This window comes from Monodon monoceros, unplaced genomic scaffold (assembly GCF_005190385.1).
Source record: "Monodon monoceros isolate NGI ecotype Baffin Bay Population unplaced genomic scaffold, NGI_Narwhal_1 Super_Scaffold_9, whole genome shotgun sequence".
NCBI lineage: Eukaryota > Metazoa > Chordata > Mammalia > Artiodactyla > Monodontidae > Monodon > Monodon monoceros.
In genome coordinates this window covers 46,324,477-46,347,069 of record NW_021703786.1, presented here as the reverse complement: position 1 = coordinate 46,347,069, position 22,593 = coordinate 46,324,477, and the positions used below count along the sequence as shown (strand labels likewise).

Here is a 22,593-nt window from a genome sequence, read left to right as displayed (position 1 = left end):
AGAAACACACACACACACACACTCCCTCTCCAGAAATGCACAGGGACCCCCCCGACCCCCCAGGCCACGAGCTGGGAACGCCCCAGCCCTACAGAACAGGTACACGTAAATGGCTACCAGCGCAGATGAACACGCAGCTTGCTATTTTGTTCCCACCGGCAGAAACATCCACATGTATGTACTCTGTGTAAATGCAGAGGACTTGGTGTGGACCTCCTGGGACAGCACCAACACCACCAGGTGGAAGCACACAGAGGAGAAACACATTCCTGAAACTCCAGAGCGACAGTCCCAGAGACTCCTCCCAGGTGTTCAAAAATTCAAAACTCAGGAGAAAGAGGAGCTGGCCCTCAGAGGTCCTTTCCATAAAACCTTTCTGAAATCGGGCAAGACATAAATAAACAAATTAACTAAACACCGAAGATATCTCATCACAGAGGTAGTTGAAAAGAGGAAAAAAAGAATCAGACAGACTTTGGAGTCACAAAAATGTAAAGCAAGCAGAGTTGGAAACATTGAGAAAATCGGCCCACCCCCACCTCAGGGAGGTTCCAGGGAAGAACTCCGCCACCCCTCCAACCAGCTCACAATGGCTGGAGCTCTGAAGGGCCCAGGGCCCCTGAGCCAGGAGGAGAGGAGGAAGTCCAAGGGAAAGATGGTGAGTGTGGGGCGCAGGGGCGCACAGCCCCCTTCCCTGTAGCTCCTGGCTGCTCCCTTCCCCCTCCTTCTCTAAAACTTCCCAGCTTTCCTAGACACCCACAAGCAAAATTCATAATGGTGTTCCCAGATGTCCCTGGAACCTGTGACATCACACAGATACACAGCATCTGAGGCCGCCTCCCCTTCCTCAAACCAACAGAGCATCCCTGGGTCCTCTTCTTCTCCTCCCGGGAACAACTTACCCAGAGAAACACGATGCTCCAGGACTGCTCACTCCCTGCTTCCTGCTTTAGAGGCTCCAGACCCACACTGTACCACCTCATCCATCTTTCAGGCCCTTTCTAGCTCCCAAGAGTTCCTCGGCAAGACAGCCTGCCCTTCTACTGCCCTACAGGGTCCCAGAACCCAGCCTGGCATTTGCCCTACCCTCGGTCCCCTGGACTATGGCTGCCCTAATGCCCGCGCTCCTTTCTCCCTAACAGGCTGGCTGTCACCCCTACTTCAACCTGCCCGACTTCACCCAGCCATCACCGCCCTCCACTCCGTCCAGCCTCCCCTCGCACCAGCGCTGCCGGCCCTCTGATGTCACCAAGGGCCTGCTCGTGGCCCTGCTGGGTGGGGGCCTGCCCGCTGGCTTCGTGGGCCCTTCTTCCGTATGGCTTACCAGGCCTCCCACTTACCCTCGCTGGAGCTGCTCATCTGTCGATGCCTCTTCCACCTCCCTATTGCCCTGCTGCTGAAACTGCGTGGTGACCCCCTCTTGGGACCTCCCGATGTCCGGGGCCGGGCCTGCCTCCATGCCCTGTTCAACGTCCTCAGCATCGGATGCGCCTACAGTGCGGTTCAGGTGGTGCCCGCTGGCAATGATGCCACCGTCCACAAAGGTTCTTCCACCGTCTGCTCTGCTCTCCTTGCCCTCTGCCTCGAGAGCCAGCGTCTCAGTGGCTATGACTGGTGTGGCTTGTTGGGCAGCATCCTGGGACTCATCATCATTGTGGGACCTGGACTAGGGACACTGCAGGAGGGGACCACAGGCCTCTACACTGACCTGGGCTATGTGCTCACTTTCCTGGGTGGCCTGGCACTGTCTTTGGGCCTCCTGGTGTACCGCTCCCTGGACTTCCCCTCCTGCCTACTGACAGTGGCCTTCCTCTTTGGCTTGGTGGGGCTGGTGGGCTCCGTGCCAGGCCTCTTTCTGCTGCAGATCCCCGTGTTGCCTAATGATCCTCTGAGTTGGAGCTGTGTGGGGGCAGTGGGGATCCTCGCCCTGGTCTCCTTTGTGTGTGTCAGTTATGCGGTCACCAAGGCCCACCCTGCCCTGGTGTGTGTCGTCCTGCACTCTGAGGTGGTGGTGGCTCTGATGTTGCAGTATTATGTGCTCTATGAGACCGTGGCACCTTCTGACATCATGGGGGCAGGGGTCGTGTTGGGTAGCATTGCCATCATCACCACCCAGAACCTCAGCTGTGAGAGGGAAGGGCAGGTGGAGTGAGATCGAACTTGAGAGCCTGGGGGTGGGGTGGGGGGGGACTGGGTAAACAGAAGGAAAAACTGGAATACAAACATGGGAGAACAAGTGACTATAAAAGAACTGGTGTGGGAGAGTGACACCCCTTGGAGTCAATGGTGGATTGGGGACTCAGTGGAGAGGGATTGCCTAGAAGACTGCCTGGAAGACCTGGAACAAGCCTGGAGAGCAGGCTTGGAACAAGCCTGGAGAGCAGGAGTCTACGGCTGGGGCTTGAAGGGAGGTCTGAGGAGCAGATCAAAGTGGCTGAGGCAGGCAGGCCATGAGCCACCGGGAGGATTTTTCCCTCAGCGGCAGAGAGAAAAGCCTTGGGGCTGGAGTGTCTGGGGCTTTCAGGCAAACAGAGCAAGCAGCTGCGGTGGGGGAAGGGAGTGTGTTTTTTTTTCTCTGAGCGATGGTTTCCCTTCCTCGTGGTTATGCCTCCCCACCTTGGGGTGGTGACGTGATATTGACATCAAACAAGGATCACTCTGAATGTGGCTGTGCAGTTGGTGTCATCTCTGCTTTGGAAGGACAGTGGAAGTCCTACCCCCTGCTCTTATTGGAGAATCCCTTGGGATCCCCGCACCACCACCCCCGCCCCATTTTTGAAATATTCTAGAAGGGGTAGGATTTCCTAATGTTCAGATGCATTGACCCTGAGTCCCCCAGGATTTTTGTGTCCCACCCAATGGCTAATCTGCTTTTCCTGGATTGTCGCGGTCCCGTGATCTCTCCCGGACAGTGGCCAGCGTCCTTCCGGAGAAGGCCTTTGAGCTGAGACCTCTTCGAGCGGCTCAGGTCGAGGATCCAGAACGAGAGCTCCGTACAGCGCCCCATTAGAGGCTAGGAGATGCCCAGCCGTCCCAGGAGGCCGCTCGACAGATATCAGCTACTTCCGGACAAGCAATTGGCCTCGCCATGTTGATCCTTTCTTGCATATTCAGCGCGATTACTGCATATTCATGACCAAGGACGGCCCCAATACTCCCCCTCTTCGGGAACCCACTTGGGAGGATCCGACCGGCCCCGCCTCCTTCATTACCGAATCTCAGAACAGACCATTTTCCAGCGTGGGGGGGGTGATATTAATGAGATACTTTGGCTGAAGATGAAACCACACGCCAAACTAGAATAAAAGCGGCCTATATTTACCCTCGAATCTTCAAACCTTAAACCTCAGAGCGGGAGGTAGTAGCGAGGGGAGGCGGCGGGATAAAAAAATGCCCTTCCCCTTCGTCATTTCAAAAGGTGACCCAGCCAGGGAGCCGGGGAGGGAGGAACAACGACGCGAGCGCGCGCCCCGTGCACGCCGGCGCAGTCGACCCCGTAGCGCAAGGGAGGGCGGGAAAGGAAGGGGCGGGGGAATGCCAGGGCGAATCTATAAAGGGCGTCATCCGGCTAGCTCGCTCCTCAGAAGCGCCGAGAGCGCGGCCGGGACGGTTGGAGAAGAAGGCGGCTCCCGGAAGGGGGAGAGACAAACTGCCGTAACCTCTGCCGTTCAGGAGCCCGGTTACTTATTTATTCGTTACCCTTTTTCTTCTTCCTCCCCCAGAACCTTTTCCTTTCCCTTCCTCTTTTTATTTTCTTTTTGGGAGACGAAAAATCTCCGGAAAGGCGGAGGAGAGCTCCTTTCGCCCCTTTTCGTTTCCCCGCCTCCTTTCCTCCCCCACCTTTTCCTCCTCCGGCTTTTTCCTCCCAACTCGGGGAGGTCCTTCCCGGCGGCCGCCCCGACAGGGTCTGAGCGCCTAGGTGCAGGCGGTGCAGGCTTTTTGTAGTGAGGTTTGCGCCTGCGCAGCGCGCCTGCCTCCGCGATGCATGGGGGTGGCCCCCCCTCCGGGGACAGCGCATGCCCGCTGCGCACCATCAAGAGAGTGCAGTTCGGAGTCCTCAGTCCGGATGAACTGGTAAGCGGCTCTGCCCTCTCACTCCTCCTCCCGCCTGCGTGGCGGGCGGGGCTTGAAGGCCGCCGCGGAAACTTGGCGCTTTTCCCTGCCCAAAGGAGGACAGGCGGGGAGGATGGGTCAGCGGCGCCAAGGCAGTGCAGAGTCCAGCCTCGCGGCCAACGAGAATTAAATTTTCCTAGGGGGTCAGCAAGCTTAGCTCTGTGTCCGAGCTGGGGGCCGGGCCGCAGGAGGGGCTGGAGGGTGAGAAGGAGGGCGAGAAGGTTGATTGGCTCCACACCGCAGATACCGACGCTAAGAGATACCACACCAATCCTTTGGGTGAGAAGCCGAGCCCCAGATTTTTTCCCCTCCCCCTCTGCAGTTATTAACTGAGCACCTGCTACGTGATAGACGTGACAGACGGTGGGGATGCAGAGCTGAAAAAGACAAAGACCCTGCCGTCTAGAGCACTTTCTTTGGGAAGGGGCAGGGGAGACAGACAATAAACACGAATAAATGAATGAACAAGATAATTCAGTTAAGGGCAAGTGCCTTGCATAAGGTGAAATGGTGTAATGCGATGGAGAGTGACCGAGGTGAGGCTGCTTTAGATGGGGTGGTGTCAGGGTATGGGAAGGCCTGTTTGAGGAGGTGACATTACTCGAATGATGAGAAGCAGCCAGTCTCCTAGGCCATAGATTCTAGGTCAGTAGCTTTTCAGGCAGAGGAAAGAGCAAGTGCAAAGTGCCGGAACGAGGGAATAACTTGGTGTGCCTCGGGGGCTGAAAGGTGGCCAGGGTGGCTGGGGTGTAGTGGGTGAGAAGGAGAGTATTAAACCATTTTTGGAGAAGCATGAGGTGGGGCAGTCCAGGTGGGACATTATAAATCGTGGTAAGGAATCTGGATTTCATTCTATTTTCAGTAGGAAGTCATTGGAGAATTATAAGCAGGAGAGTGATATCAAGTTTACATTTAAAAAAAAATTACTGCTTTGATGGTCCTGTGAAGAACTGACTGGGGAAGAGAACTGAGAATGGAAGCAGGAAAGATGAGGGAGGAGGGAGAGCTGTTGGCCCTTTGGTGGACGCCTTTGTGGAGCAAACTGGAGGAAGCCAGTGGGCTGGAGAGAATGGAATTGAATGGCTCTGTGGATGGAGACAAGTTTGCTAGAGGAGGAGGCTCAGCTGTAGGAAACTTGTGTCAGGAGTTAGAACCTCCCGAACTCAGACCACACCGAATAAATTCCAGATGGGGTTGAGGTTGAAATCTAAAAAACAAAACTGTAAAACACTTGAAAAATGCAGAAGGCTTTTGGAGGCTGATACCAGGGGCAGAAACCCTTAACCTTCTCTAACCCAAGTCTTGATTTTACTTCATAGCTGGTCAGTACCTGAAAGGATTAGTTTTTCTCTTTCTTGTTTCCTCAGTAGAATGTAAATTTCACGAGTGACTTTGTATTCACTTCTTTCTCCAGCATCTCAAATAGTGCCTGGCACATAATAGGCATGTACTAAAAGTTACTTGAATAAATGAGTGAACGAAATAATTGTACAGGTACATAAAGATACATGTAGAAGGATTTTTATTTCAACATTGTGTGAAATTATAAATCACCTAATTATTTATTAGTAAGGATTCTATTGAATAACTCAGGGTTTATTACAATAGAACAAGACCTTCCCAGTAGGTTAAACCCCCTGATCCCCTGTGCCCAAACTGCTGAGGCACCGCAGCAAACTCACAGGGGCCCAATGAGAGGTTTTAAATTTTTAAGAGAAGCACGGAAGCACAGCTGCGTTTGCCTGATGCCCTGGGAACTACTAGGTTGGGCAGTTCCCTTTCAGCATTAGGTGGCGCCAGAGCCCTTTTGATGACGTCATATCTTTGTGAAGCTGGGTTTTTAGCAGTTGCTAAATACTGGGCAAAAATCAGTGTAGAGCAAGAGATAAGAGTGGTGCTGGGGTGTGGATAAGGCCAAGAAGAGTTAGAGAATACTTTATAAAGAGGTGACATTTGAACTGGGTCTTAAAAATGAATAGAAGTTTGCTGGAAAGGCAGGCATGGGAAGAAAAGGAATTTTGAGGAATCTCTTGTGGTTGGAGCATAAATGTTGAGGACGGGGGACCTTGGGTGTCTAACCTGTTATCACGTGGGCATTGAGAACCAGTGTTTGGATGAAGGATTGGGGGCTAAAGTAGTTTGTGTATAATTCAAAGTATAACTTATGGTAGAGGGTTAGTCCAGAACATTCCAGGACAGCCCCTGGTCCAGCCTCAGTGCCCGGAAGCAGAGAGAGTCCTTAGAAGGTGGCTGGCTTGGTGAGCATGGACTTGGAGCAGAGAGAAGTGAAATGCTTTGGGTGTTGTTCTCCTTAGGCCTCTCTCTAGTGACTCTTCTGGCTGCCAGATTCAGGTCTGCGCCTGCTCTTGTGTGTTTCATTCAAGGTGAGCAAACCCCCTCTTTGTGCGTCTCATCAGACACGATGCAGCTGATGGGGCTCCAGCTTTGTGAATTTAGTCACCACAGGCCTGTCTCCCTGAGATTTCATCAGGTCATCTTGACGATCGTGGTGGAAGTTCAGAACCTCTTAGCCTTGCACCTGTAGACCATTTTGGTTTCTACCCAGCAGTGACTAATTAGATCCATTATGAGCCGATTATTGGTTTGACTGTAAGGGAACAACCTTCTATCTCTTTTCAAGTTCTTTTTTTTTCTTTTTATCGAGGTCTTCGAGGGCACTTCCCTGCAGTGGAGGGTCCTAAGGCAGTTTAGTTCAGTCTAACAAACAATTATTGAGAGCCATCAGGTCCAGGGTGATAGGGGAATGCTACCTGCCTGAGAGATGCTTATAATCTATGGGGAAGACAAACCCCAGTGGGTCATTTCATTGCATTATGAGATCTGCAGTGATGGAGGGATTATGGAAGCACAGAGTGGGGGCTCACCAGTCTGGCTAGTGAGGCTGTGGAAAGGCTTCTTGGAAGAAGCAGTGCCTGAGCTGAGTCTTCAGATAGCAGTTTGTCTTGTGGGGAGGGCATCCCAAGCAGAGATACAAAGACCCCATGTACAAAGACCCCAAGTAGTGGAGCACATATGCTGGGTGATAGGGGGGCTGCTGGGGAGTCAGCTACTGATGTGGAGGAAGAAAGGAAGGTGGAAACGTCATAAAACTCTTTGTAAGCCATCCTGCTGAATTTGGATATCATTCTGAAACAACAGGGTATGAAGATTAGATTTCCAAATTAGAAAGAGCACCCTGATCATAGTATGGATGGGTAGGAGAGAAGGGCTGGTGACCCATGGAACGCTTGGATACATACTACAAAGGACAGGCTTGAGCTAGGGCAGTGGGCGTAGGGATGGAGAAAAGGGGCAAGATTCAAGAACTGTTTGTTCAGGAGGTAAAATAACCTGTACATGGGCTTCCCTGGTGGTGCAGTGGTTGGGGGTCCGCCTGCCGATGCAGGGGACACAGGCTCGTGCCCCTGTCCGGGAGGATCCCACATGCCGTGGAGCGGCTGGGCCCCGTGAGCCATGGCCGCTGAGCCTGCGTGTCCGGAGCCTGTGCTCCGCAACGGGAGAGGCCACAACAGGCCCGCGTACCGCAAAAAATAAAAAATAATCTGTATTTGGTGAATGATTGGATAATAACAGCTGTCATATATTGAACACCTATTCCATCTTGGGTTTCAGCAGGTTAATTAAATCCTTAATGGTTATATAGATGATAAGTGATAGAGCTAGAATTGCAAATTAGAGGTCTCTGACTCCAGGCCATGCTTGTTCCACTGCTTTATGACTGTGGGTAAGGAAGGGTAAGTGTTGGTTTCTGACTTGAGTTCCACTACCTTAGATGGGGACTAAAGGAAAAGGAGAGATTTTTGTGGAGAAGGGAGTTTGCTTTTAGACATGTTGGATTTGACTTATCAGGGGGATATCTACAGGGGGTTCAGTAGGTGGTTCAGTATGTTAATCCGAAGTCCAGAAGAAAGGTGAGGCCTGGAGGGTAGAGATTTGTTGTGAGTAAATAGTGAGAATCATGGCATAACATTTGGGTGTGATGAGAAGTGTGGATGCGCTAAAACCTTGGGGAGTGGCAGTGTTTAAGGAACAGACCAAGGCACCCCTTCCCCTTTGGAGCCGTAAGTTTGTTTTCTCTGTCTGTGAGTCTGTTCTGTTTTGTAAATAAGTTCATTTGTATCATGTTTTAGATTCCACATGTAAGTGATGTCATATGATACTTGTCTTTGACTTCACTTAGCATCATAATCTCTAGGTTCATCCATGTTGCTGCAAATGGCATTATTTCGCTCTATTTTGTGGCTGAGTGGTATTCTGTTGTATATATGTACCACATCTTCTTTATCCATTCATCTGTCAATGGGCATTTAGGTTGCTTCCATGTCTTGGCTATTGTAAATAGTGCTGCTTCAAATCCTAGAGTTGAAGTAATTGTTTCTGCTGTAGTATAGTAGAATGGGATGAGCATGTGTTTGGGATCGCAGGGGGGTGGGTATGACGTCTGCAGGCTCCTTGAGATTGAGGCCTTGGGCAGTCGCTTTACACAGCCTCAGGTTTCTCATGTCTAAGAGACAGGAATTCACTCCTAGACGGTTAGTGGTTAGGGTAAGAGAAACAAGGTACATTAGGTACGTTTGGTACCTGGCATGAAGTTGACACTCAGAAGCTTTTATTAAATTCTTCTAAGGTCTTCCCTCTGGAAGTTTAGCAGACCAAAGCTTAGCTAATTTTAAAGTTCTTGGTTTTCAGTGTGTGAAAAGATGCCAAAGGTTTCCTTGAACAGCCTTTAGCTCAGAGCAGAAATCTCTTCTCCAAGTTGTACCTACTTCTGAGCCCGTCCTTCCCTCCCTTTCCTCCACTGAATTGGTCCCACTGAGTCCTGGCTCCACTTTGCCCAGGATTCCGGCCCTTGGCTCTGCCTCCATCTCTTGAGGCTCCAGGGTTCACTTCTGCTCCAGATAATTTTCAACAACCTCTGCTCTAGCACCCCCCTCTCCTGTTCTATCCTAAAATATCTGAACATGGAAGGGTTCAGGTTGACCCAGGCCCTTGAGAAGGAGGAGGTGACAAGGATGGGGGCAAAGAGTGCCTAACTTTAGGAGCATGTCTTGGGCAGAGCACTTGGGCTGTCGTGATGAGGGTGCCTTACAGGGAGGTTCTGGCCTTGATTTCAGCTTTGGGAAAGAAACAAGGCATTGAATTTTCCCCTCTTGAAACAACTTTTATTTCTTTTGCTGTTAAATTCTGTAGATGACAGTGACCTAGAATTCAACCCAGTAGGATATCCAGGGTTCAAGTCCTAGAGGTAGGTGACGTGTACGGAGCCCAGAGTTGACCACACACTAGTCTGAGCGCCCCCTCCCGCTCAGACAGTGACTGGAACGAGCTTTTGACTTGCGATACTTGACTTTGGCATTTCCACAGTCAGATATCACACACGCTGACCCCCATTTCCCTTGCTTCAGGCTAAACCTGCTTAGTTCTTCTGTAAGTAGTTTGGGGTTTTTTAAGGCCTTAGTACAGAGCTCAGCCACGAAGTCTGGAAACTAGGAATTCTATTTAGTTGTTATTGGCCTTTCTTTGCTGCAGAAACGAATGTCTGTGACAGAGGGCGGCATCAAATACCCAGAGACCACCGAGGGAGGCCGCCCCAAGCTTGGGGGGCTGATGGATCCGAGGCAGGGGGTGATTGAGAGGACTGGCCGCTGCCAAACCTGTGCAGGTGAGCGCTGGGGGCCGGCACAGGACCCTAGAGGGAGGGAGAGGCTTGTCCTTACTGAAAGCCAGGACTGGGGGTGGACACCTGCAAACCTGGTCTCTGAGGTGAGTGCTGGGAGGAAAGTGTTGTATGTGTGTTCCCACAGGAAACATGACAGAGTGTCCTGGCCACTTTGGCCACATTGAGCTGGCCAAACCTGTGTTCCATGTCGGCTTCCTGGTCAAGACAATGAAAGTTTTGCGCTGCGTCTGCTTCTTCTGCTCCAAATTGCTTGTGGACTCTGTGAGTGGGAGATGGGCTCTGGCCTGGGGAAGGGGTTGCTGGGGGGTAGGCAGGGGAGCAGCCCCAACTGACCACGCTCTGCTCTGTCCACAGAACAACCCAAAGATCAAGGACATTTTGGCTAAGTCCAAGGGGCAGCCCAAGAAGCGGCTCACACATGTCTATGACCTCTGCAAGGGCAAAAACATCTGCGAGGGCGGGGAGGAGATGGACAACAAGTTCGGTGTGGAGCAGCCTGAGGGCGATGAGGATTTGACCAAAGAAAAGGTAGCCGGGGCTGCCCAGACTCTTGGGAGGGGGTGAGGGCTGGTCCCAGAGGCCCGGAGGGAAGAAGATGGGGAGGCAGTGGAAGCAGCAGGAGCCCGAAGGTCACAGAAGAGCGGGAGGGGCGGCCCGGCCAGGTGTTGGGGGAGAAGGCCCGGCCTCTGCGCTCTGATGGCCCCTCTGTCTCCTTGGAAGGGCCACGGCGGCTGTGGGCGGTACCAGCCCCGGATCCGGCGCTCCGGCCTGGAGCTGTACGCAGAGTGGAAGCACGTCAACGAGGACTCTCAGGAGAAGAAGATCCTGCTGAGTCCTGAGCGGGTGCACGAGATCTTCAAACGCATCTCAGATGAGGAGTGCTTCGTCCTGGGCATGGAGCCTCGCTACGCCCGGCCCGAGTGGATGATTGTCACTGTGCTGCCCGTGCCCCCGCTCTCCGTGCGGCCTGCTGTTGTGATGCAGGGCTCTGCCCGCAACCAGGTCAGTGCCTGCAGGGCCCTGCCGCTCAGCTAGGCCAGGTGTCCGCGCGGAGGGAGGCCGGTGGCGGGGATGAAGGCATGGGAGGGTGACGGACGGGTCACCTGGGCCTGAAGATACCCTGCCGCTTGCTGGCTGTGTGAGCCCCTTAAGGAGGTTAGAGCTCACAAAGGTGCTTCTGGATCTGTGAACCGAGAGCCCAGAGCTGCCTCCCAGGGAGGTGTGAAGGGAGGGTGAGAGGCACCGCGTGCTGGCACATGCAGACTGAGCACTCAGGGTTGGCTGGATTGTGATGCTTCTGACTTCCTGCCTCAGGATGACCTGACACACAAACTGGCCGACATCGTGAAGATCAACAATCAGCTTCGGCGCAACGAGCAGAACGGCGCGGCCGCGCATGTCATCGCTGAGGACGTGAAGCTCCTCCAGTTCCACGTGGCCACCATGGTGGACAACGAGCTGCCTGGCTTGCCTCGTGTGAGTGGACAGGCTCCCTGTGCCCTGCGCCTGGAGGAAAGGGGAGGGCGCCCGGCTGGGGGCCGGTGCTGACTGCTGGGGTGCCCCCCACCCTGCGTTTCCTCACAGGCCATGCAGAAGTCTGGGCGTCCCCTCAAGTCCCTGAAGCAGCGGTTGAAGGGCAAGGAAGGCCGTGTGCGCGGGAACCTGATGGGCAAGCGGGTGGACTTCTCGGCCCGCACCGTCATCACCCCCGACCCCAACCTCTCCATTGACCAGGTTGGCGTGCCTCGCTCCATTGCCGCCAATATGACCTTTGCGGAGATCGTCACCCCCTTCAACATTGACAGGTGTGCTCAGTTCAGAAGCCCTGCCTGGAGGGGTCGGGGAGGGTGGGGGGAATGGGCTCGGAGCAAGAAGGAGAGAGTGTTTAATTTTATTATTATTATCATTATGTTTTTTTAACTTTATCTTTGGCTGTGTTGGGTCTTCGTTGCTGCATGCAGGCTTTCTCTAGTTGCGACGAGCGGGGGCTTCTCTTCGTTGTGGCGCGCGGGCTTCTCATTGCGGTGGCTCCTCTTGTTGCGGGAGCACGGGCTCTGGGTGTGCGGGCTTTCTCTAGTTGCAGCATGCAGGCTCAGTAGTTGCGGTACACGGGCCCTAGAGCACGCGGGCTTCAGTAGTTGTGGCACACGGGCTCTAGGGCACACGGGCTCAGTAGTTGTGGCGCACAGGCCTAGTTGCTTCGCGGCATGTGGGATCTTCCCAGACCAGGGATCAAACCCATGTCCCCTGCATTGGCAGGCGGATTCTTAACCACTGTACCACCAGGGAAGTCCCAAGTGTCGAAGTTTAGAAGTTTGGGTTCTCACTTGGGGCTTTGGGGTGAGGGTGGCAACAAGGGCTTTTTGGGAAGCATTTTGTTCATTGCATCCCTTTCCTTCCTAGACTTCAGGAACTAGTGCGCAGGGGGAACAGCCAGTACCCAGGGGCCAAGTACATCATCCGGGACAACGGTGATCGCATTGACCTGCGTTTCCACCCCAAACCCAGTGACCTTCACCTGCAGACTGGCTATAAGGCATGTGTAATAGGCCAGGGCCTCTCTTACCTGAGCAGGAAGCTTTCTGGACTGGGGGCTAGCTGGAGTGGGCCGTCTGAGGCTGTCCTGTTCATTAGAATCCAAGCTTAAGAGACTCCTGCTGTCCTAGGCAGGCCTGTAGCTGCCAGCCCCTGGCATTCAAGGTGGGGGTCACGTAAACCCACGGGCAGCAAGAGGGACACAGGGCAGAAAGAGATCCGGGGGGGAACAGAGCAGAAGGCTTCATGTTCAGAGTCTCTCGCGGTTTTCTTTCCCAGCTGAGTTCCCTGAGGTTTGGGGACTACGTCTTCGTTTTCTCTGATAGCCTGGAATCTAGCCCAGGGCCTGGCCCAAAGCTGGTGGTTGATAAGCGTTTCAAGTGAAATAACACCACAGTGTCGTCTGTTTCAAAGCATCTTAGGTCCCCTATCACTTCATTCTTAGCATACCTCCTTCACTGAGGTTTTTCCCACACCTCATCTCCTTAGGTGGAACGGCACATGTGCGATGGGGACATTGTTATCTTCAACCGGCAGCCAACTTTGCACAAAATGTCCATGATGGGACATCGGGTTCGCATCCTGCCCTGGTCTACTTTTCGCTTGAATCTTAGGTCAGTCCGCCGGCTGGGGCTGGGCTGGGCTGCTCCCTGGGTCTCACTGTGGCATCTTTCCAACTCACTTCCCTCTTTGACTACAGTGTGACAACTCCATACAATGCCGATTTTGATGGGGATGAGATGAACTTGCACCTGCCACAGTCCCTGGAGACGCGGGCTGAGATCCAGGAGCTCGCCATGGTGCCACGCATGATTGTCACCCCCCAGAGCAATCGCCCAGTTATGGGCATTGTGCAGGACACGCTGACCGCAGTGCGCAAATTCACCAAGAGGGACGTTTTCCTGGAGCGGGTGTGTGGTCCCTGGCTGGAGGAAACCTGGCCTGGGCGGGCAGGGGCCCAGCACAGCAAGGATGGGGGGAGGATCAGTGACTTATGCCCTGATTTGCTCTGCACTGACCTGTATGTGAGACAGCAGAAGGAAAGGGAGTGAGCAAAGATCGAGGCCAAAAACGGTGTATGGCTTTAGCTCCCCATTTAATTCCTCAAAATGTCATGTAATTTTAGGTATCACCTGGAAAGTAAAGGCGAAGAGAGAAATAAGACTTTGTTGAAGTTCTGTTTATCTATTTCTTTTTTACTTTCTCTTTGTTTCCTAATTATTAAAAGTAATTTGTACTTACTGTTTAAAGAAAAAACAATCCCAAAGTCTCACTATCACAGTTAAGTTTTTAGTAAAAGTTTGGAAAACACTTTTCTTGCCATCACTTTGCCTTCAAAGTCTGGCTTTCCCCTTGGGGCAATGAGGCCTCCCCTGACATTCCCAAGAGGTGAGACCTCCAGTTCTGACTTCTTGTCTTTCTTGCTCTTTTTCTCCAGGGGGAGGTGATGAACCTCCTGATGTTCCTGTCCACGTGGGACGGCAAGGTCCCACAGCCAGCCATCCTGAAGCCCCGGCCCCTGTGGACAGGGAAGCAGATCTTCTCCCTCATCATACCCGGCCACATCAACTGTATCCGCACCCACAGCACCCATCCCGATGATGAGGACAGTGGCCCTTACAAGCACATCTCTCCTGGGGACACCAAGGTAGGGCCTGGCTTCTGGTTGTGTGGGGAAGGGCTTTGGACATGGAAGCCACAGCAGGGGCTGTGAATGGTGCTCTCTGCAGGTGGTGGTGGAGAACGGGGAGCTGATCATGGGCATCCTGTGTAAGAAGTCTTTGGGCACATCAGCTGGCTCCCTGGTCCACATCTCTTACCTAGAGATGGGTCATGACATCACCCGCCTCTTCTACTCCAACATTCAGACTGTCATTAATAACTGGCTCCTCATTGAGGGTAAGCCTAGGGGCTCTACCACATCCTCTGTAAATCCTGTGGCCATCTCACTTCTTACTGCTCTTTTCCATCCCTTTCTCTTCCCCCCCTTGGATTTGGTGTCCCTCTATCTACTCTCTTGGCTGTGATTCCATCCCATGTTTCTTGGGAGTCCAAAGAAGGTGTTGCTGATGCTTCTCTTTATTTCTAGGTCATACCATTGGCATTGGGGACTCCATTGCTGATTCTAAGACTTACCAAGACATTCAGAACACTATTAAGAAGGCCAAGCAGGATGTAATAGAGGTGAGAGGGAAGGCTGGGCAAAGACTGAGTGAGAGCTTCTCAGTGGCTTTGAACTGAGGAGTGAAGGGGACATTGGGATTGGAGAGACGGGGACCAGAAGACACTGACGTCTCCCTGAGAACGCAGCCTGCTCCTGTGCACCCAGGTCATCGAGAAGGCGCATAACAACGAGCTGGAGCCCACCCCGGGGAACACTCTGCGGCAGACCTTTGAGAACCAGGTGAACCGCATTCTCAACGACGCCCGAGACAAGACTGGCTCCTCTGCCCAGAAATCCCTGTCTGAATACAACAACTTTAAGTCAATGGTGGTGTCCGGGGCTAAGGGTTCCAAGATCAACATCTCCCAGGTGGGGAGCCTTGTCTTTCCAGAACTGGGGCCACACTGAAGGTGGGGAGGAGGAGGGAAGGGGTGTGCTGCTGGGGGGGGTTGGGGGAAAAGTATGGGGAACTCCTTTTCTCAAGGCAGAGGGAGTTGGATGCACCCCACCTTTTCTGTTCCCCAGGTCATTGCTGTCGTCGGGCAGCAGAACGTGGAGGGCAAGCGGATCCCGTTTGGGTTCAAGCACCGGACTCTGCCTCACTTCATCAAAGATGACTATGGGCCTGAGAGCCGTGGCTTTGTGGAGAACTCCTACCTGGCCGGCCTCACGCCCACCGAGTTCTTCTTCCATGCCATGGGGGGTCGTGAGGGGCTCATCGACACAGCTGTCAAGACTGCTGAGACTGGTGAGGACTTTGGATCCAGGGCCCTTCCACGGGCTGGTCCCAGAGAGGACTGCAGGCAGAGAAGCCCCTGGGGAGTTTGAGCGGGGTTCTCAGGCTAAAGTCTTCTATCCTCAGAGAAGTAATTTTGACCTTTGTGGAAAGAATAGAGACTAAAGGTCAAGAGTTAGGCAAACACTCTTGTTCTGGTTGTCGTGCAGCATTCCATGATGCAGGGCTAGAGCCTCAGGGTCTCTACTCCTGACCTATCACATAGATGGTGTTTCCTAGGGGTCTGTACTGGACCCTGGGTCTGTCTGGTGGTGGGCATGGCTTTCATTGAGAGGCCTTGGGGATGAGAGGCTACTAGCTGGCTCTCCTGAGGACCAGAGTGGCCAGCAGGTCTTGTCCTGAGACAGGGAGGCTCCTCTTCTTGCTCTGGGCCCCTCAGTTGACTCCCTCCCCCTCAGGGTACATCCAGCGGCGGCTGATCAAATCCATGGAGTCGGTGATGGTGAAGTATGACGCCACCGTGCGGAACTCCATCAATCAGGTGGTACAGCTGCGCTATGGGGAAGACGGCCTGGCGGGCGAGAGCGTTGAGTTCCAGAACCTGGCTACCCTCAAGCCTTCCAACAAGGCTTTCGAGAAGAAGTGAGAAGGCGGCAGGCGGGTGGTTCTTGCCCCTGGGCTCAGGGCCAGAGTAGTAGGGGTTCTCCTCCCCCCACATGGTGAGATCACCTGGACCGTGTCTTGCAGTGGACCTTATACCGCCCCTTCCCCACCCATCTGGCAGCAGCTGCAAGATGGGAGAGGACGGATGGAGACCAGAGTTGAGACCCGCCCCCACTTTGTACAGAGGGGTGAGCGTAAGCTCAGGCGCCATTGCACGTCCTTGGGTCTGGATCTTATGTTTCCCCACCAAGGATTATTCACAGCCCTGTTCCTGTGGGCTGCAGGCCTCAGGAGCCTCACACTGTTCCTTGATCAGGGCCCTCCTGCCCCTTGACTCCACCCCTGTCACCTGCAGGTTCCGCTTTGATTATACCAATGAGAGGGCCCTGCGGCGCACCCTGCAGGAGGATGTGGTGAAGGACGTGCTGAGCAACGCACACATTCAGAATGAGCTGGAGCGAGAATTTGAGCGGATGCGTGAGGACAGGGAGGTGCTCAGGGTCATCTTCCCAACTGGTGACAGCAAGGTGTGTGTGGGTGGGAAGGGCTGGGCTGGAGAGGTGCTGGCCCTGCATGGCTGGCCCTGACTTGGGGTCCTGCCTCCTTCCCTCCTGCCTCAGGTTGTCCTCCCCTGTAACCTGCTGCGCATGATCTGGAACGCTCAGAAGATCTTCCACATCAACCCTCGCCTTCCCTCTGACCTGCACCCCATCAAGGTGGTAGAGGGTGAGTACCTGCTTCAGGACCGCCAGGCCAGGCAGGCTCTGCTAGCAGCGTCCTGGTCTACAACCTCTTCATCCCTCGTTTGGCCCTTAGGTGTCAAGGAGCTGAGCAAGAAGCTGGTGATTGTGAATGGGGACGACCCACTGAGCCGGCAGGCCCAGGAGAACGCCACCCTGCTCTTCAACATCCACCTGCGGTCCACGCTGTGCTCCCGCCGCATGGCCGAGGAGTTTCGGCTCAGCGGAGAGGCCTTCGACTGGCTGCTCGGAGAGATCGAGTCCAAGTTCAACCAAGCCATTGTGAGTGTTGTACTCCTCACCCCAGCCTTGGTTCTCTTCTCTGATCTATTGATTTCTCTGGGCTCTGAGAACAGCCCACCTCTGCCCATAACTGCGTAATAATAGACCTCATTCATTGAGACACTGCTGTGAACCAAGTCCTGTGTTGAAGGCTTTATACCTTTATTCCTCAGCAGTCCTAAGAAGACCCTAGTAGCGGGGAGGGGCTGTTAGTCCCATGTTGCAGAGACAAAAAGTGAACTTTGAAGAGGCAAACACATGAAAAGATGCTCAATATCAGTAGCCGTCAGGGGAATGTAGTTCAAAACCACGATGAGATACCACTGCATGCTCCCTAGGGTGACTAGAAAAAAACAAGTGTTGGCGAGGATATAGAGAAATTGGAGCTCTCATACACTGCTGGTGGGAATGTTGCAACTGCTTTGGAAAACAGTCTGGCAGGTTCTCAAAAGTTTAAACATAGAGTTACCATATGACCCAGCAATTTCACTCCTAGGAATACGCCCAAGAGAATTGGAAGCACACGTCCACACAAAAACCCATACACAGATGTTCGGAGCAGTATTTTTCATAATAGCCAAGCAGTGGAAGCAACCGAAATGTTCATCCGTTGATGAAGGATGAACAAGATAAGGGAATATTATGCTGTGGTAAAAAGTAATGAGCTGTCAAGCCATAAAAAGACAGTGATCAACTTTAAATAGTATTACTAAGTAAAGAAGTCAGTCTGAAAAGGCTACATACTGTATGATTCCAATTAAAAGATTAAATTTTGGGGACTTCCATGGCGGTCCAGTGGTTAAGACTTCGCACTTCCACTGCACGGGGTGTGGGTTCGATCCCTGGTCAGGAGCTAAGATCCTACATGCCTTGTGGCCAGAAAACCAAAATGTAAAACAAAAGCAATATTGTAACAAATTCAATAAAGACTTTAAAAATGGTCCATGTCAAAAAAAAATCTTTAAAAAAAAAAGATTAAATTTTATGGTATGTGATTATATCTCAATTAAAATAATGCATTGCGGGGGACTTCACTGGTGGCTCAGTTGTTAAGAATCCGGCTGCCAACGCAGGGGTCACGGGTGCGAGCTCTGGTGCAGGAAGATCCCACATGGCACAGAGCAACTAAGCCCGTGCGCCACAACCACTGAAGCCCGCGCACCTAGAGCCCGTGCTCCGCAACGAGAGAAGCCACCGCCGTGAGAAGCCCGTGCACCGCAACGAAGAGTTGCCCCCGCTCACCGCAACTAGAGAAAGCCCACGTGCAGCAACGAAGACCCAACGCAGCCAAAGATAAATACTTTAAAAAAATTTATAAAAAAAAAATGCATTGGGGAGCTTCCCACTTAGAAGACTGTCATCAAATGAATATCTACGCTGTGACTTCAGCACACAGCACTTGTAGAAATGTGGGGTTTAGATGACATAGTCCCTGTTCCTGGGTGTGCAGCACATCTGGGGCTGAATGGCGGGTGTAAATTGAAATGCCGTCTGAGGAAGGGGATGATCAGATAAGACTGATTTGTTTAAATCTCTGCCTTTTCCAAACACCTCTGCCCAGCCCTGACATGTCTCACTCTCACTCACCAGTGGGGAGGGATTTGCTCTTCTGAGGCCAGCTCTTCTTACTCCCCAGGCCCATCCTGGGGAAATGGTGGGAGCTCTGGCTGCACAGTCCCTTGGAGAACCTGCCACCCAGATGACTCTGAACACCTTCCACTATGCTGGTGTGTCCGCCAAGAATGTGACACTGGGTGTGCCCCGACTTAAGGAGCTCATCAACATTTCCAAGAAGCCAAAGACCCCCTCACTTACTGTCTTCCTGCTGGGCCAGTCTGCTCGAGATGCTGAGAGAGCCAAGGTGCGGCTTAGGGTAACGGGCTTCGTGGCAGGAGGAGGAGGGGACTCCTTCCCTTAAGTAAAGCGTTTGGCAGTCCCTCTGCAGGTGGCTTTGAAGAGGCCTTTGGAGCCACCCAAATGCCTGTCACGAATCCCTTTTTTTCCCCAGGATATTCTGTGCCGCCTGGAACATACAACGCTGAGGAAGGTGACGGCCAACACGGCCATCTACTATGACCCTAACCCCCAGAGCACGGTGGTGGCAGAGGATCAGGAGTGGGTGAACGTCTACTATGAGATGCCTGACTTTGATGTGGCCCGAATCTCCCCCTGGCTTTTGCGGGTGGAGCTGGACCGGAAGCACATGACTGATCGGAAGCTGACCATGGAGCAGATTGCCGAGAAGATCAATGCTGGTGAGGCTGGGGGTCCTGCCTAGGCCCCCGCCCGCCCTGTCCTGTCCCTGTGCTCGTCCCAGACAAGGCGCCCACACCCACCACCTTCCACTCACTGGTTCTGCTCCTCCAGGACACCCCTTCTCCAGGTCCCGTCTGCACTGCTTTTTCCTTCTCATTGTTTCCCCTCCCTCTTTCTAGAAGGGTTCTGTGGGAAGGAGGGGAAAGCTGAAAGAGAGCCCATATGGGGAGAGCTGCGGACGAGCCGTGAGCAGAAGCAGTCCTGCAGCTGCAGTTCTCATTTTCCCAGGTTTCGGTGATGACTTGAACTGCATCTTTAACGATGATAATGCAGAGAAGCTGGTGCTCCGTATCCGCATCATGAACAGCGATGAAAACAAGATGCAAGAGGTAAACAGGGCCCAAGCAGAAATTTATACGTCAGACATAGAAAGCCGTTAAATCTGGTTCCTGACCAAAGCCATTAAAATGAAAGCAGCATTGAGTGCCAGTCACACCACCTAAAGTAGAGATGGGGGGAGGGTGGGTAGCAACGATCTGTAAGAAACGTGAAGCAGCAGCCATATAGATAAAACAGGCGGTGTTGGGGAATTCTCTCGCTGTCCACTGGTTAGGACTCCGCGCTTTCACTGCCTAAGGTGTAGGTTCAATTCCTGGTCGCGGAACTAAGATCCAGCAAGCTGCGGGGTGTGGCCAAAAAAAACAGCCCCAAAACAGACGGTGTTGATTTGGTGGTGTCCCCATAGCCCGGTCACTTGACTGTCTCCTCCCTGCGGCTCCTGTGTGAGGGCAGGTCGGACAGTAGGAATTGCTGTGTCCTAGGGAAGGTGGTGTGACAGCGGGTGAAACAAGACCCAGGAAAATGTTTGACCAGTGACTTCACTCCTAGGCACGGCTCCTAAAAAATTGTTCAGCAGATGTGGATACCTTAATAATACAAACTCAGAACTTACTGTTGAACTGGGGGAGAGTAGATAAGAATGTGTGGATACACGTCCATTAGAGATCACACGTCAAGGCGTTAGTGGGCGGGCGAATGCTCGGTGAGTGCCAGGACGAGAGCAGAGGTGCTGTGCGCCTTGTTACAGCCCTTGGAGCGCGCACAAGAGTGGGAATCGTGTTAAGGTGGTGGAGTGTGGTTGCCTTTTCTGAGGTTTTTTTTTAAATACCATCGTAAAAACACGATAGAAAGTAACCTCACTGGAACTGAAGAGAGCAGGTCTGGGCCACACCTGGCTCTCCAGGTCAGGCTGTGGTTTGGGGTGAGGGCGGGGAGAGACCTGAGAATCCTAGGAGGGCTGACTCGCTCTTGTTGCAGGAAGAAGAGGTGGTGGACAAGATGGATGACGACGTCTTCCTGCGCTGCATCGAGTCCAACATGCTGACAGATATGACCCTGCAGGGCATCGAGCAGATCAGCAAGGTCAGCCGTTCCCTCCCTGCAGCCCGTCCAGACCCTCTTCCTTCCCTCCCCATCCCCACCCGCCCAGCCTGAGCTCACTCTGCCCCCCCGCAGGTGTACATGCACTTGCCGCAGACGGACAACAAGAAGAAGATCATCATCACAGAGGACGGGGAGTTCAAGGCCTTGCAGGAGTGGATCCTGGAGACGGATGGCGTGAGCCTCATGCGGGTGCTGAGCGAGAAGGACGTGGACCCTGTGCGCACCACGTCCAACGACATCGTGGAGATCTTCACGGTGAGCCCCTCAGAGCCTTCTTCCCAGAGCTCAGCTTTCTTCCCGGGTCCCTCTGGCTCAAGGCCCCCTCCGTAGGTCTTGGGCAGTGGTTGTGGTCCGTGCTCTCCCCTCAGGAGAGGGGCTGGTCAGGTGGTTTTATGCCTGAATCCACTTTTGCGTCTGGGCTTCACTGACTCCTGACTGTCCCTCTGCGGATCTGGGTGGTGGCAGCAGGAGGAGAGCAGTTACTCGGTCTTGACCCTTCCCCACCCTTGACCCCCCACCCCCACCCCTGCAATCCCCATGCCAGGTGCTGGGCATAGAAGCCGTGCGGAAGGCCCTGGAGCGGGAGCTGTACCACGTCATCTCCTTCGATGGTTCCTACGTCAATTACCGGCACTTGGCTCTCCTGTGTGATACCATGACCTGTCGTGGCCACTTGATGGCCATCACCCGACACGGAGTCAACCGCCAGGATACCGGACCTCTCATGAAGTGCTCCTTTGAGGAAACGGTAATGGCAGAAGTTCTGAGCGGGTGGAAGGAGAGAGAGCAGGGAGGAGGGATCGCTGCGGGAAGAGGGCATCCTCCACTGTGTGTGACGGGCCTCGGTGCGGTTCCATGGCTGGGTGGGTGGCTGTAACAGTGGTGGGACATAGCGGGGCGGGGTCTGACGGCACGCCTCCTCTTCCGAGGTTTAGGTGGATGTGCTTATGGAAGCAGCTGCACATGGAGAGAGCGACCCCATGAAGGGGGTGTCTGAGAACATCATGCTGGGCCAGCTGGCTCCAGCCGGCACTGGCTGTTTTGACCTCCTGCTCGATGCAGAGAAGTGCAAGTATGGCATGGAGATCCCCACCAACATCCCCGGCTTGGGGGCTGCCGGACGTGAGTACGAGGGGCTATGAGGAGGAGGTGGGGCGGTGGGGAGGCTGCACGTGGGCGCGGCGGCCAGTCCCAGGGCTGTTCATTGTGGGTCACTGTGCGCCTCTCTGCAGCCACCGGCATGTTCTTCGGCTCGGCCCCCAGTCCCATGGGAGGAATTTCTCCAGCCATGACACCCTGGAACCAGGGCGCAACCCCAGCCTACGGCGCCTGGTCCCCCAGTGTTGGTGAGTAGCCAGCCGGGAAGACGGCCCTCTGCGTGGTTCAGAGGGCGGGTGGGCTGGGCTCATGAGGGGTCCCCATGTGGAGATGCTGGGGGCTCTGGGAGTGTGCTGGGCTCCAGCTCTGGTTTTAACTAACGTTTCTCTCATTTCACAGGGAGCGGGATGACCCCGGGGGCAGCAGGCTTCTCTCCCAGTGCTGCTTCGGATGCCAGTGGCTTCAGCCCTGGTTACTCCCCGGCCTGGTCCCCCACGCCGGGTTCCCCGGGCTCCCCTGGCCCCTCAAGCCCGTATATTCCCTCACCAGGTGAGTTGTCCTTGTCTGTCAAGGCCAAGTTCATTTCCTCCTTGATCTTCCTTCTGGGTGAGTCTCTCCATCGCTTAATGCCTTTCTGCTTCTCTCCCACAGGGGGTGCCATGTCTCCCAGCTACTCCCCGACGTCGCCTGCCTACGAGCCCCGCTCCCCTGGGGGCTACACGCCCCAGAGTCCCTCTTACTCCCCCACTTCACCCTCCTACTCCCCTACGTCTCCATCCTATTCTCCAACCAGCCCCAACTACAGCCCCACGTCACCCAGCTACTCCCCGACCTCGCCCAGCTACTCCCCGACCTCGCCCAG

The 22,593-nt window shown here is 53.8% G+C and overlaps 2 protein-coding genes across 2 annotated transcripts in view; both read left to right on the top strand.

Annotated features, from left to right (window-relative positions):
- The first annotated feature begins 589 nt into the window (after positions 1 to 589).
- On the top strand, positions 590 to 2,152 carry SLC35G6 (solute carrier family 35 member G6). The gene is given in 3 exon segments (XM_029212905.1): positions 590 to 658; positions 1,143 to 1,305; positions 1,308 to 2,152. Coding segments are annotated over 3 exon segments (1,077 nt in total).
- A 1,427-nt stretch (positions 2,153 to 3,579) lies between these two features.
- Positions 3,580 to 22,593, top strand: part of POLR2A (RNA polymerase II subunit A) — a 20,394-nt gene continuing 1,380 nt past the window's right edge. Inside the window, exons 1-29 of the mRNA XM_029212464.1 lie at positions 3,580 to 4,074; positions 9,664 to 9,796; positions 9,939 to 10,075; positions 10,169 to 10,342; positions 10,535 to 10,816; positions 11,129 to 11,290; positions 11,399 to 11,619; positions 12,218 to 12,350; positions 12,839 to 12,963; positions 13,050 to 13,260; positions 13,788 to 13,997; positions 14,080 to 14,248; positions 14,439 to 14,533; positions 14,679 to 14,882; positions 15,039 to 15,261; positions 15,708 to 15,891; positions 16,268 to 16,439; positions 16,533 to 16,638; positions 16,729 to 16,934; positions 18,571 to 18,795; positions 18,943 to 19,189; positions 19,479 to 19,579; positions 20,508 to 20,612; positions 20,706 to 20,888; positions 21,178 to 21,381; positions 21,569 to 21,755; positions 21,866 to 21,979; positions 22,131 to 22,280; positions 22,383 to 22,593. The exon at positions 22,383 to 22,593 is cut by the window's right edge and continues 1,380 nt beyond it. Coding sequence (XP_029068297.1) covers positions 3,982 to 4,074; positions 9,664 to 9,796; positions 9,939 to 10,075; positions 10,169 to 10,342; positions 10,535 to 10,816; positions 11,129 to 11,290; positions 11,399 to 11,619; positions 12,218 to 12,350; positions 12,839 to 12,963; positions 13,050 to 13,260; positions 13,788 to 13,997; positions 14,080 to 14,248; positions 14,439 to 14,533; positions 14,679 to 14,882; positions 15,039 to 15,261; positions 15,708 to 15,891; positions 16,268 to 16,439; positions 16,533 to 16,638; positions 16,729 to 16,934; positions 18,571 to 18,795; positions 18,943 to 19,189; positions 19,479 to 19,579; positions 20,508 to 20,612; positions 20,706 to 20,888; positions 21,178 to 21,381; positions 21,569 to 21,755; positions 21,866 to 21,979; positions 22,131 to 22,280; positions 22,383 to 22,593 — 4,967 coding nt within the window. The 5' untranslated portion in view covers positions 3,580 to 3,981. The remainder of the gene's footprint in view (positions 4,075 to 9,663; positions 9,797 to 9,938; positions 10,076 to 10,168; positions 10,343 to 10,534; positions 10,817 to 11,128; positions 11,291 to 11,398; positions 11,620 to 12,217; positions 12,351 to 12,838; positions 12,964 to 13,049; positions 13,261 to 13,787; positions 13,998 to 14,079; positions 14,249 to 14,438; positions 14,534 to 14,678; positions 14,883 to 15,038; positions 15,262 to 15,707; positions 15,892 to 16,267; positions 16,440 to 16,532; positions 16,639 to 16,728; positions 16,935 to 18,570; positions 18,796 to 18,942; positions 19,190 to 19,478; positions 19,580 to 20,507; positions 20,613 to 20,705; positions 20,889 to 21,177; positions 21,382 to 21,568; positions 21,756 to 21,865; positions 21,980 to 22,130; positions 22,281 to 22,382) is intronic.